The 14150-nt window shown below is 36.0% G+C and overlaps 2 protein-coding genes across 4 annotated transcripts; both read left to right on the top strand.

The window, feature by feature from the left end:
• The first annotated feature begins 71 nt into the window (after window positions 1–71).
• LOC129245002 (E3 ubiquitin-protein ligase SHPRH) lies at window positions 72–5380 on the top strand. Its single transcript, XM_054882942.1, has 12 exons — window positions 72–1857; window positions 1918–2333; window positions 2397–2592; window positions 2655–2757; window positions 2826–3396; window positions 3477–3672; window positions 3739–3971; window positions 4088–4240; window positions 4303–4421; window positions 4555–4813; window positions 4883–5043; window positions 5107–5380. Exons 1-12 carry the CDS (start codon window positions 495–497, stop codon window positions 5297–5299), a joined length of 3963 nt encoding a protein of 1320 aa, XP_054738917.1. The 5' UTR covers window positions 72–494; the 3' UTR covers window positions 5300–5380.
• Window positions 5381–7287: 1907 nt separating this feature from the next.
• LOC129245262 (uncharacterized) lies at window positions 7288–13283 on the top strand. Of its 3 annotated transcripts, XM_054883336.1 has the most exons (5): window positions 10699–10785; window positions 10845–10956; window positions 11135–11237; window positions 11315–12106; window positions 12168–13282. In XM_054883336.1, the coding sequence occupies exons 3-5, from the start codon at window positions 11210–11212 to the stop codon at window positions 12713–12715; spliced, it is 1368 nt and encodes a 455-aa protein (XP_054739311.1). In that variant the 5' UTR covers window positions 10699–10785; window positions 10845–10956; window positions 11135–11209; the 3' UTR covers window positions 12716–13282. The 3 variants fall into 3 exon arrangements, with proteins under 3 accessions (XP_054739309.1, XP_054739310.1, XP_054739311.1); XM_054883334.1 differs by lacking the exons at window positions 10699–10785; window positions 10845–10956 and adding an exon at window positions 7288–7710 and having other exon boundaries at window positions 12168–13283; XM_054883335.1 differs by lacking the exon at window positions 10845–10956 and having other exon boundaries at window positions 10666–10785.
• Window positions 13284–14150: the final 867 nt, after the last annotated feature.

The following is a 14150-nucleotide window of genomic DNA, read 5'->3' as shown; positions in this document are numbered from 1 at the left end:
CCTTCCTTTTGTTTGTTTATTGATGGACTCTTACGACACGGCGAATCTTCTTTTTCCCCCATTAATTTAGAACCGTTGGCAATGCGGTTTGAGTTAGCAACTCTGTTAACAGATGAGAGGGTCGGAAATACAAACAAACAGAACTATTTATAACAACAGGATACGCTTGCGAATGCCGGGAATTTTAATATTTTCTTACTTTGGTCAATTGTTTTCGTGTGGCACATTAAAGAAACAATTGTGAAGTTGAGATATATCCTGGACTTATTGGAAATGGAAAACACAATTAAATACAAAAGGAATGTTCTCTCTAGTTAATATAAGCGCTACAAGAGCTGCCCAAAATTGTAAAAAATCGATCTGAGCATAAGTAATTTGTGTGTTACATGTTGAAATTTGCTGGCACTGTCTTATAACAATTGTGCATCTGTCTATCAGATTGAAAATATTCATTTGAATAATCTTACAACTGCCATCAAAACTTGCAAAGCAGTATGCGTAAAATACTTTTATCTAAAATAGCTGTGGAACATGACGCCGCTTCTGAGGAGCTGATGGACACAACTGAAGGCCAATTTAAATATTTTCGGTGGAATGGTAAACAATGGAGGACCATTTTCCCCTTCCCCACACTGATACTCACAGAGAATTATTCATTGGAAAAAGAATGGAACAATTTTGTTTTTGTTGAAGTTTCTGCTGATAATTTTTTGTCGATTTCCTATAAACCAAGTAAAATGCCGCCCAACAAAGTACGGATGACACTGGAGTTTTTATTTGCAAGTATTTTCACAAATTACCCAAAACCAATAGGATATGAAAGTTCTCTAGCGTTTTTTGAGGAAAATGAAGATGCAGCTGATAATGAGCGTAATTTAATGCAAGAATATGCCACCACTGCACTTTATGATGCATTGTATCAGAAACATCTTACCTTACGGCCATTAAGTGAGCCAACACTGCCAACGTTGCCCGAATGTTTCCGTCCAACTTTGTGTGACTACCAGGTTCGTACGGTGCAATGGCTATTGAAGAGGGAACAAGAGGTTTCACGTTTTCCTAATTACTATATGCACCTGAAGGCCAAAGATGGTAAAACAAGTTTGTATAAGCATTTATTAAGTTGGCACGTTCAAGAATCTGAACCACCACCCATTGAGTTGTCACCTGGTGGCATACTCGCTGATGAAATGGGTTTAGGTAAAACCGTCGAAATGCTGGCACTAATTGTACTGAATCCGCGCAAATTGCAACTACCCGAATATTCAGCACTAAACATTATAAATTATGAACCACTAGTAAAACGTAGACGTCGCTCAGATAATCTATTTTGTATTTGTACACGAAAATCCAAATTACAAGTGCGACAGTGCGTAAGTTGTTCATTACTACAGCACGAGAACTGTGTAAGTCGCTTTGATGAGAACGATTTTGACGATAAGGAATACATATGTCCTAGCTGCTGGTACGTCGCGACACAAATTGCTCTATTGCCAGCTGCCACCACATTCATTGTGGCACCAAGCACCATTAAAACGCAGTGGCTATCGGAGATAAAAAGACATATCAGGCCGACGCTTCGGGTTTTCGATTACAATGAATTGGCGGCAGCGAATTGGATTAGTCCTCGTCAATTGGCGACCTACGATGTGGTTCTTACCGATTACTCTGTACTGCGTCGGGAGATTTATCACACCAGCGCCTATGTGTCTGAGCGCGTGACACGAAATGAACAGCGTTCGATGAGGCGTATGTCGCCATTGCTAATGGTGCAGTGGTGGCGCGTATGTCTCGATGAAGCGCAAATGGTCGAATCGAATACATCAAATGTGGCAACTTTGGTGCGACAACTACCGGGTAAATTAAAAATGAATAAGTGAAAAATTGAATATTTTAATAAAGACTTACTTTTCGCAGCTGTGAATCGATGGGCCGTCACTGGAACGCCCATACAACGTAGTATTAATGATTTGCGCGGCTTACTGGAATTCATCGGTTTCAAAGAGCCGCTGGCAACTACGATCGGTTGGAAAGCTTTGATAGATGAATTTGTGTTGCAACAAAATGCCGCAGTTGACTGCGAACATAAGCAGCTGACACTTGTTGATGTGCTACAACGTTGCATGTGGCGCACATGCAAGTCCAAAGTATCCGCCGAACTACAAATACCGCCGCAAACAGAAGAAGTGCATCGCATAACTTTGAGTAATTTAGAGAAATTGTTCTATACTGAACAACATGCGTTATGCGAGAGCAGCTTCCAGCATGTGCTGCAAAAACATTTGGGACGCACTGAAGTGGTACTAAAAATATCACCAAAAATAATGGGCATGGTAAGTAAATGCAAAATTTTTCTGAAGTTATTGTCTAATCAAAAACTTATTTCTTGGTGGCAGCTTTTACAGCCGCTGTTGAAGATACGCCAATGCTGTATCATACCGGTTGTAAATACTAGCAGTGGCTATAAGAAAAACTCGGCAAACGTGCTGCAGAAACAATTCCTTCAACCAAAGGACTTACATGCGCACCTAAAATCCACTAACGAAATTGAATGTAAAAGCGAATTGCGCACAATGGCTTCCTCGTACAACGGTAAATATGTTGAAAATTAAAGGGATGAGTGATGATAATTTAACATTGCATTAAAAATGCAGGTATGGCAGCCATCTACTTTATACAAGGCAACTACGAACAGGCGATTAAAAATTATGAAATGGTTCTTCGTTTATCGCGCGACTACAAAGATATAAATATAACGTAAGGAAGAAAAGAAACATTAATTCGATGGTTGGTTAATTTATATAATCCTGCTTATCGTAATATAGTGTCGACAGTTTACTCCAAATCCACGCGCTACACAACATCCAACAGGCTTTCTACACTTCACCCTCCAATCCAAATCAAATGTCTGCCGACGTTATAGCTAAATACGAGGAGGAATGCAGTGCTTTGGAATGGAAGTATCTTGAGCCGTATGCTGCCAGGATGAACGCCATAGCAACTTCTTGCTTAAGCGCACAAGAAACTCTCACAACACTGGAATCAACCGTTGAAGCGCCACTTTTAGACTTCATCAACATGCTAACCAATAAAGTTCAGATGGAAAATGAAAAACTTTCAATTGCATTATTGAATCGTTTTCATGATGATCTCGTCACTGCTCTCCGAGGCAATCCAAAAATGGAGGAATTGGAGAGTTTATCGGGCATGTTGTATATATTGGTTATATGGTATCAGAAAGTGTTGGCAGCACAAAAGCATCTGAATGAGGAGTTTACAAATTTGCAGTTTTACACAATGCACGTTTGTGCGCGCGCCAAGAATACGCCCGCGATTTGGCGTGAGATGACTCAATTTATAAGCAGTGTGTCCGAGTGTCACCTCAGTGAGATACTTGTGAGTGCGGGAGAGGATAATGACAGTTTTTCTTGAATGTACAATATATGTATGTATGTTTATTTATGTTTGCATTGCAGGATGACAAAAAAGAGCAAGAGAAAGAAAAGTCCAGTAGAAAGTCGAAGAAATCAAAAAAGGTTTTGTGTAAACTGTGTCAAATACGGAATGCACTCAATGACTACGAGTGTCTGCTATTCAACAAGGTAGTCGATGAAAGTAATAATATGACCGAAGGTTTGGAGAATCCCTCCTTTGAAGTTGCGCTGATCAAAGGTACTCGTATGAAACGACTATACAAATATGAGGCATACATACATCATATTTTACTCTAAATTTCAGTCTTATTTACATTCTTACGCACCAAAGCTGGTTTTCAAAGCCACACCCCTCAAATAGAAAAGCATTGGGAAGCTATAGAATGTCGCCAGCAGCTTTGTAAGAAACTTATCAAGTGCTGGATTGAAATTGAGTATACCGTCAAGGCCTACGACGAATTGGATATGTGTAAAATGCGCATTTCTTTGGCGGCAAATGAAAAGGAAAAGACACATTTCAAGCTGCTGGATTACGAGGTAATTTATTTAATTGTTATAGCTATCACTTTTATATTCACTGAATTTTCATATATCAAAACCAAAATGCACATAAAACATGCATTTTCTTAAACGTAATTATTTCACCCTTGCAGCTGGATGCCACTTTTATGGAACAGCAGGTGAATTTGCTGAATGCTCAGCATGAATTTGCCATGAAACTTGCGCGTCTAAAGTATATAAAGCATTTGGAAGCGGACGCTGCTGCTGGGCCGTGCCCAATATGTCAGTCTGAAGACGAAAATCTCGTATGTTTGCATTCAAATAAATAAAATGTCGTTTTAAGTAATTACATTCCGTTTTTGTATAGCTTGCCGTACTGGAGTGTGGACACAGTATATGCCTCATCTGCTTACGAACCATACGACAATACAACAGCCATCAAAAGATATGCTGTCCAATATGCCGGAATCAACAAAGTTCAGAAAAGTAAATGCCCATGCATTGTATCTAAATTTCATACGATTTCGTATGCACTTGTGGAAATTGCATACGATTTCAATATGCACTCTGGATTACTATATCTGTATTGTGCTTTTTACATTTATTCTCATTTCGTTAGAATTTATTACGTTACACGCAATGCCACATCGCTGGCTGAGACTCCCATACAAGTCGTGGGTGACTTTTCATCTAAAATAACATACATCGTACGTTTAATCTTGCAGCTCCAACATAAGCATGCTAAAGACGTGCAACCGCTGAAGATTTTAGTATTTTCTCAATGGACTGAAATTTTACACCCTATTGCAACGGCTTTAGCGCAGAATGGCATACGTCACCGGTTTAACTTAACCCCGCGGACTATCGACGAATTTAAGGTAGACACCGTTAAATGTGATTGTATAATTGCTCATAACTCTGTCTTTAATTTCGAAAATTTTACATAGAATCCCCAATTGGGTGTCACTTGTTTGCTGATGCCCTTGCGTAGAGGCTGCAATGGTTTAAACCTAATAGAGGCTACTCATGTTTTTCTTGTTGAACCAATTCTTAATCCTGGTGAAGAAGCGCAGGCAATTGGACGCGTGCATCGTTTCGGGCAAACAAAGTATTTATTCTGTCCTTTTTTATTTTTTTTTTATATACAGTTATTCTAATTTTTTATTTCAAGACCCACTACCGTTCATCGTTTCATCGTTTGCAATACAATTGAGGAAAATATATTCAATGTCGTAAATGCTGGTAAACAATCGCAATCTAACTGGGAATTCAAGAAAATGTCAGTTGAAAGTTTGCGTAATTTATTTCTATTAAGAAATGATGTTAGCGAAGAGTATACAACCAACACCGATGAGCGGATGTGACAGAAATGTGTCACAATCTTACAATAGTCGGTCGTATCCGACTCGCATTTGGGTATGAAAATTACCTGAGACGTTATATCGTTTGTACAGCGCTTACGTTCATATCCCGTTTTAAATGTCTTAAGGGGGTCTTCTGGTCTCGAGGCCCTGAAATGAAGGGTTTTTTTGGGGATTGATTGTGACAAATCCTGTGAATATTTAAAAAAAAAAATTTTTTTTATTTTAAAGGTACATGTCTTGGCTTTTAAAAAATGGTTTTGACTTTGAAAAAAATTAACACCCGCGACCTTGAAATGGCGCTGAAGACGTCCACCTCCAAACGAAACAGGTCTCCATTTTGGTCACGGTTTTTCCACCTGGGTAATCAGAAAGCAAAAATTAGATATGCGTTGTCTTCAGAGTTGCCCTGGTTAAGTTTTCCCGTGACAGATTTTTTTTTTAAATTTTTTTCAAAAGTTATGCAACAATTTGCAAAAAAAAAATTTTTTTGCTCATTTTTTGAACTTTAAAAGGTTATAAAAATGGAATGAAAAAAAATTTCAAAAATCGTACACGGGGAAACTTAGCGGTAAGTTTTCCGAACCTTTTAAGACCAAAACCATTGAAATCGGAGTATAACTACTATGAAAAGTGTGACCAAAATGCTTAAAAAACACGATTTTCGGGGAAACGCGTTTAAAGATAAAGTTTATGATAAAACGGCCGGAGGAGGGTACACTTCGGTGCCCAGAAAAATGTGAAAAAAATGCGATTTTCAAAAAATCCTTTCTGTGGCGTATTCTCGCATACACATACAACAAAATTATGCAAAAAAAAAATCGATTTTTTTTTCGCTTGAGACCAGAAGACCCCCTTAAACTCTGCGAAATACGAATTTGCCGGTCAAAATAATATGTGATTTCATTATAAGATCATTTATGTATGTACATTGACAACTACATAATGCGGTCTATGATTGCTCTAATGCGTGTTTCAGAGTGTAAAACTGCCAAGAACACGATTTTCATTAAATCCATAACACTTTTGGGTGAATAAAAAAATCAAACCGCACACCCTTACAGTATTTATGTATATGCATAGACAATGCATTATTTTTGCTAACAATAAAGGAAATTATTACTTCCATCTCTACTGTACTTAAAATTTGTTGTTTATATAATAGAAAAAAGAGATTACTTCACATGGTGAGTGTTGGTCAATTATGTATATATTATATTTAAAAATGAGGCTACAACTAAGCGTGAAAGTTGATTGAACTTAAGTTTCCATGGCAGTCGGTTCAACGTTACCGGAAAGACTCGGATTTATATGCGGCCAAGGACTGTCGCAACAGCAGCACTCCCCGCACAGGAAATACTTAGTTGCTACACAAACAACTAAAATAACGGAATTTTAGCACCGATTTTTAAATACTAGAATAACCTACAGATATGTTCGAAAGCTTTTCGCACTCGTAAGATATTAACGGACCACGTAACATCTGTACTCCCTTTCACATTCTCTATTTTTTCTACATATCTGATACCAACGGGGTTTTAGTCTCAACTAAGGTAGAAGCTAATTTCTAGGGATTAGGTTAAGGCAGTCACATAGAGATGATGGATGGTTGAACCTGATTTCTAGGGATTAGGTTAAGGCAGTCACATAGAGATGAAGTATGGTTGAACCTGATTTCTAGGGATTAAGTTAAGGCAGTCACATAGAGATGATGGATGGTTGATAGCCCGTTTTGAATCAATGCTTCTGCAAGCACAACAAATCTGTACCCATTCAGTATTTTAAAAGAAATCATGATAAGTATCGTCGAACACATTTTTCGATCGATTATCGAAATAATTCATAGACACCAAGTTTGTCCTCTGGCAAAAGTTCAAATTTTATTGATAACAAAATTAATTGAGAAAGTGGCATGCAACTATGCGTTTGATCCCAATTTTCGAAAGCAACTAAACAAATTCCACCATACAAGAAACTCAACATACTTTGGTACTTGTATTTGCAATCTTCGTAATTTGCGCGACAGCTCAAAAACGCAAGTAGCCGTGAAAAATCTTATTAGATTTTAGTTGTAAATTGTAATGTATTAGTTATTGTACGAAAAATTATACCCATAACCTTTACTGTATAGTGTGTACAATCCCATAGAATATTTAGTGTATTGAGTGCAACAAAAAGGTGTAATAATTTTCAGTGCATACATAATTTTGGCGCAAACTGCGCCTTCTGTTGCCCCACCGCAGTTGTACAACAGAAAATCGAAAGAAGCTTGAAGTAATCACAAAATGGCATTGACCGTAGTCAAATATCGCAAGCCTGCGGCTGGCGATTCGAAGGAGTCGGTGGCACCACATCCAGCTATATTGATAAAAAGTAAACTGCAGCCACAGTTGGAACAGCAACAAATTACAAAGGTAAATCAGGGTAAACGAAATAGAGTTGTTATAAAATGGTATGCAGCCGAAAGATTTAAGCTCTGGTAAAGTGATTGCGAATGTAGTTAAGTTTTGGAAATTTTAAATTGCATTCTTATTGAAAAGTGATTACATATGCACATATGCATATCTGCATGGTAGCTATTTTTGATGGGCGAGCTAGAAATGCCCTTAGTGGAAATCGCTATTTTGGGTTCAAATCTTTGCTAACTTGGGGTTTACAAATTTTTAACCCACTAACTTAATGAATGCACTTGCAATTTAGCAAGTTTCACGTCAGTTCGTATAAAATTTGTCTCTTAAGACGATAGACGATTGCGTAACCTTTTGCACTCTCCGCGTGGGGTGACCTGTAAGCAGCTGCTGATTTCAACATTTGTAACTAGAGAAACAAAAATTTTGTTTTCATGTAGTTGTTGTTTTAATTTTATTGATAACTAGGTGTGTCCATATTGTAATAATAATGTGTAATGCGATTTCAAATCATCAGTCAAAAAATTTAAAAATATTTTTTGATTATTTTTTTATTTACATACATTGAGGAATCGTAAATGGTATTGGTAGGAAAAATATATATATTTCAGTCGAAGTTGAAAAAATAATAGACGTTCTCAATTCCAATCAAAGTACTTGAAAACAATTACGTTCCTACCATTAGTTTAGAAATTACTTCTAAGGAATTGATTACTAATTAGAGTTACTTTTAATTTGTAATTGAGAGTAATTTTATTTCAAGAGGAATATTTAAACAACAATTTTGAACATTTTTTTTTCAATTATTTATTTAGGTAATTATATAGTTTCAGGTATTTATCATAGTTTTACATTTTAGATATGGATGCCAATCAATGCGTTTGGGTCCCGATATAAATAATAAATAGATATAATTCTATTAAAGCTTTCAAAGTTAAAACGTTTAAGGGGGAGCCTGGTTTATAATGTCAAAAAAATTAATTTTTTTTTTTCGTTTTAAGCGACTCTTAATATATTTCAGAATATTCACGCAAAGTTACAGAGTCTAATTCTCAATATTTCCGTAGATACAAAGCCAAAGGTAGGCGAGCGTTAGGTAGTTACACTGTGACCGGACAGCTATAGTACAAACTTTATCTTCTTTTCTCGACTTTTCATTTTTATGATTTCTTTGAATTGGCGTACATGAATGAAAAAAAAATAATGAACCTTTTGAAATGAATCATAGGTTGTTCCCTTCAGTATTAAATTCTCTTCTATTTGAGCTAACAAAATAGATAAAAAAAAAATTGTCAAGATTTTTATACCAAGTTGAAGTGAATTTTGTTTTTATAGAAAGGCATTTTTTTCTTTAAAACCTCCAAAAAGTTGAAATTTTGGAATTTCTCTCAGTTTTCTTAGTTCATCTAATATAGATAAAAACGGAGGATAAACGCTAAAAAAAAAACACTTTTTTCATGAATTTATTGTAGCGAAACGGTTCAAGTCAGTTTATTAAAAGTTGTTGCATATTATAAAGTAACATTTCAAGAATATTTGATAAAATTTTCATGTAGAAGTAAAAAGTGATTTTTGACGAAAAAATGCCGCCATTTTGTAGGTGTAAAACCACCTTAATATAAAAAAAAATGCGAAAAAAAACGTTGGGAGGAGGTTTTTTATATGTAAACTATGTGTGCAAAATTTCAAAAGGATCGGTTGAGTAGTTTTCAAATGCCAATGACTACGCACTTTAAAAAAAAAGGTTCGAGAAAACCGCGTTTAAAGTTTGTAACGGACTACGCGCGCAACTGCTGCGTCTCGGCAGATGTTTGAGGCGGCTCGGCTTTATGCTCTATAACTTAAAAAGTTTTGCTCGGATTGACTTAAAATTTTAACACGGTATTTTTGAAATGTTTTACTACAATAACATGCAAAAAAAAAAAATCAATTTTTATCCCTTACCCCCCCTTAAGAAAAAAAAAACATTTCGTAAAAGTGGTATTTTTTACCACTAATTACTCATGCACTAACGCACCGAAACGCCGAATTCTTTATATTGTTGCTTTATATAAAAAGTGCCGTAGGCGAATGTTTTTAATATAAAGTCGCCTGATTTGATATAATAGAATATATATAAACATATATACATATATAACATATATAATATTTCTATTTAAATTTATAACCATGAAAGTTCCAACCTGCTGTACAGTAATACAATTTTTTTTCTAAATAGTGAAAATTTAGATTAAAAAATCGCGCGAGTTTTTGTTACAAAGTTTCCACTAACACATATATAAATGTAGCGCTCACCAAATCTGGCACTCAATATTGTAGACACTTTATAAATAAAATTGAATTTTATATTTTTTTTATTTATTTTCATTTTATTTCAATAAAGTGGCAGTACAAGACATTATTTCCCAAAGTTTATGTTCGTCGCTTATTTTGTGCGTTAGTGAATGAACAATTATATATATATATATAATTGGCGCGTATACCCTTTTTGGGTGTTTGTGGTGTGCGTTTTGATGTTGTTCCACAATAAGTGGCACAAAATATCAATTTCACAGAATGGTTTTTTTTTAATAACTTTTGAACGGTTTAAAGAAGCCACGCTCCGTTCTATTATTATTAACTATGAAACGCATCAATTGGTATCCATATCGAAAATGTTTGCTCAAAGTTGGCACCATAAACTTGATAATTACCTTTATTTAATTTAAAATTTTAAAAAATATTAACTTTGCGGGTTAAATATTTTTTTAAGAATCGGCAGCACGAAAAAACGAACTCGTCTGTACGCTCTGCTCACTGAAAAATAATGTCATTACTACCTGACCAACTTTTTAGCATTAATTTGGTGAAATATATTTTTGTATCAGGTAACTCATAATTTTTTAATTTTAATATGGCAACACTCAATCGCCGTTTTAATTCCTATATTCTACCTTTTCTGAGGTAGTGTACTTATTTCCTCTCCGTATGTATGGTTGAGATCGCTATATACTCGCACTGAATTCAATTCCTAAATTTCACTGACAACGCGTTGCATTTTAATTTTTTCTGAACCGCGCTCATTTTATTTTTAAGTTGCACGTAAGATTACTTATTCAAATTATATTCTGTAGCAGGATTTAATAAATAATTTGTGCTAGGAGGAGAAAGGCATTATGTATAAATAGGCAAGAAACTTGGTTCCAAAACGTGTAACTTGATGAAGGCGATCATTTGTTAGTAGCAAGGCCATATTATCAAAAATGTTGAAGGGTGTGTGGTTGAGGCTTTATTAAACATGCACTGCTTTATAAGATAAATATGTATAATTATGTATGATAACGCAAAATTTTGATAAAGTTTTCTAGGCTATCTGTGCCAAGGGTGTAACAAGTGCTTTTTCCTTATAAATTGCGTTTGGTGCTAACTTGCCTTATTGTCGTTTTCACAGAAACCTATAATAAAGCTGGGAACTGGCACAAATCTAATTATAAATAAAATACCCGCAACAATAAAGCCTGCCGTGATGAAGCGCAGCAGCACATCCTCTATCGGTAAGTTACTGGTACAAATTCTTAAATACAGTGGCGAACTTTGTTTTTAAAATTCACTCCTTATATTTTACTTACAGAAGCTCCGTTGAAATCAACCAAATATTCATTGCAAACCATAGCCAGTGCAGGCACACCGCTTACTAGTTTTCAATGGCAACAGACAATTGGTGGTCCCGGTGGCACAACTATTACCACTACACCAAATAAAAAGCAACAGATTGGAGCTGCTATAAGCTCACTTCCACCCAATACAATTATACAGGCGAGTAGCGGTGGCTCTATATCGAACAGCAGTAATGTGCAAACTAATGGAGGAATTGGTACGACGATTACACCAGCCGGTAATACATTTAGTGCCGTGACGTCACAGGGTACCACCGTGCAAGTTCGTCGTCCAACTATTGTTATAAAGCGCGAGGTGCCCAAACGCACCATTCGCAGTGTAACGCTTGAGTTGATAGAGAAAAATCCATATGTGCATCTGGGTGTGCTGGCTAATCGTTTACCGCTACTGAAGAATGTAATCTGCAATACAGCTAACGTGCCACTGCTAGATTGTTATGTTACATTGAAGAAACTGCGCCAAAATGAGGAATTTGCGCTGCTCGCCGAATACTTTGAACTGAGCGAATCTGAAGTTCAACAGGTCTTTGCACGCACTATTGTCAAGTTGGCGCGTTATCTGCGTTATTTGGTACGCTGGCCCGACAGCAAGAAGTACTACGATCGCCATAAAAATTTGCCTTTCGCATTCCGGTCGAATTTGTCGCACGTCCAGTCGTTGATTGAATGTGTGGAGACGGATATGCAACGCCAAATTCAAATTGATTGTAGCAATTACAAATTTATTCTAAGCATCACACCAAATGGTGAGTAAAGCAATAGTTGAAACAATTTTAGTGCGATATAAAATAATCTGTTTTCCTGCAGGCATTATTTCATACATTTCTGATGCTTTCGTTGGTCATCACGACGATCTGACTATATTTACTTCATCAAACTTTCAAAATGTTATACCGAAATACCTTTCATTGGTTGCCGATCCTGGTAAGGGCATACGTCGCAAAAGAAAGCCCAAACAGACTTCGACATCCAGTTCAGTACCATCTACTGGAAATGCCGAAACCGATTCCACTACAGACTCTGCTGATGAATCAGCAGATGATATCGAAGTGGATGACGAGGATGATGGCCTAACACTCAGCCGATATGCAGCATCACGTGTGGCTGCTGAATTGGCTTCCCACCACACCATGAGCATTGTAAATAGTGAATTAACTTCGCGTAAAGTAAAAGACTTCAGCATTCCGACGATGCGTGTACGTGAACCGGTGTGCCGACTGCAAATACGCCATATGATCTTTTGCTTGCGGGAATTCAAGTTGTTGCAACCATATGCCATACAGGAGCCAATCATTTTTCAATATCTCAATGAGGTATTGACTGTAGCAGCGGCGTTTACAAATCTTCAGAGGTAGAAGTATTTCGGAAATGTGGTGGGAACGTAGTTAGGATATCACGAATGATGAAAGAATGAAGTAATCAAATCTTGTACACAGCATATGAATTTACGCTTAATGGATTAGAGGGTGGCTTGTCGCATGGCATGCGTTGGTGGATCAAGAAAAACTTAAGAAAGCTAGCGGAAGAAAACCTTAAGTAATTAATTTGCGGTTCATCGGCATAGTAAATCAACTCACCTCAACTTAAAAAAAAAACAAGCGGCTGCTTGCCTGTGCGAGCTTAGATTTAAGGTTTCTAGTTTTTGGGGATTGTGAATAAAAATTAAGCCTTGCTCATTTGCTATAAACAAATTGTGTGAAATCAATGAAAATATTAGCGAATGCCCACATCAATGACATATTTTTTCGTAAACATTAGATTATACAGCACTTTACAATATAACAAAGCACCGTCAAGAATAAGCAATAAACAGCCGCATTAAAAAAAGAAAAACTAAAATTAGTTATATAATATAGTTATTAATTATATAATAATAATAATAATTATATAATAATATACATATGGAACATTGTGTTTTTGGAAATTTAATGAAGCAATTAAATGGCAAGGAAGATTGAAAGGAAAAACTTCCTACGGTGGACGATTTTAATTCATGAGAAATTTTTTTTTAGCTCATTTTGACGATTTATTCATATGCAGCGTAAAAGGTTTAAAATGCTTTATAAATCGAAAAATCCAGGGACCGCAACTGTTATGCTTTTTTTTCAAAAGAGTCAATAAATAATTGCTACTTTCTCAACGATATGTTTACAGTCAAAAACAAAAGATGCAAAAATTTTACTTCTTTACAATCAAAACAACAAACAAATTTTCGATCAAAAATAAATAATCTGGCACGTTTTATTCTCGTGTCCGCAACTCAGATCACTGCAGCAGGCGCGTCATTAGCATTTAAGGGGGAACACCACAGCGAACGCGTGAAAATTAAGTGATTTTGATTAATTTTTTTCTATAAGTAGGAATGATTATTTGAGGATCGGACAAATTATAATTTATTTAACATATATTCAACTATACTGACACAAATTTTTATTCAAAAATATTAAAAATTACAATTGTTATTAATATTAATGCAATGACGTCATAAAAACTGATGCACCCTGGTGGCCACGATACAGCGGTGAAAAATCATCTGAAAGCAAAAAAACCAAAAAAAATTTTAATCTATATATCAATGGCTATCGTTGCTGTTGTTGTAGCAGCATAAACATTCCCCATACTTACGCACGGGAAATGCTGCTGGGGTGACAGTCCTTGGCCGGTAACGTAGGACCGACTGTCGTGGAAACGATCAATGGCTATCGTCGTACGTGGCGGTTTGTTTATATATATATTTTTGGCGGTTTGTTTATATATATGTATATATATTTTTTGTTTTTGAGAAAATGG

This window comes from Anastrepha obliqua, chromosome 4, assembly GCF_027943255.1.
Source record: "Anastrepha obliqua isolate idAnaObli1 chromosome 4, idAnaObli1_1.0, whole genome shotgun sequence".
Classification (NCBI taxonomy): domain Eukaryota; kingdom Metazoa; phylum Arthropoda; class Insecta; order Diptera; family Tephritidae; genus Anastrepha; species Anastrepha obliqua.
Note: the sequence above shows the minus strand (reverse complement) of the source record. Positions and strands in the feature narration are given on the sequence as shown.

Coding starts and splice junctions, on each gene's coding strand:
- LOC129245002 (XM_054882942.1), top strand. CDS start 495: ATGCGTAAAATACTTTTATCTAAAATAGCTGTGGAACATGACGCCGCT. Junction 4,241..4,302: donor AGTCTGAAGACGAAAATCTC/GTATGTTTGCAT, acceptor GTTTTTGTATAG/CTTGCCGTACTGGAGTGTGG. Junction 4,814..4,882: donor GGACTATCGACGAATTTAAG/GTAGACACCGTT, acceptor AATTTTACATAG/AATCCCCAATTGGGTGTCAC.
- LOC129245262 (XM_054883334.1), top strand. CDS start 7,582: ATGGCATTGACCGTAGTCAAATATCGCAAGCCTGCGGCTGGCGATTCG. Junction 7,711..11,134: donor AACAGCAACAAATTACAAAG/GTAAATCAGGGT, acceptor TCGTTTTCACAG/AAACCTATAATAAAGCTGGG. Junction 11,238..11,314: donor CAGCAGCACATCCTCTATCG/GTAAGTTACTGG, acceptor TTTTACTTACAG/AAGCTCCGTTGAAATCAACC.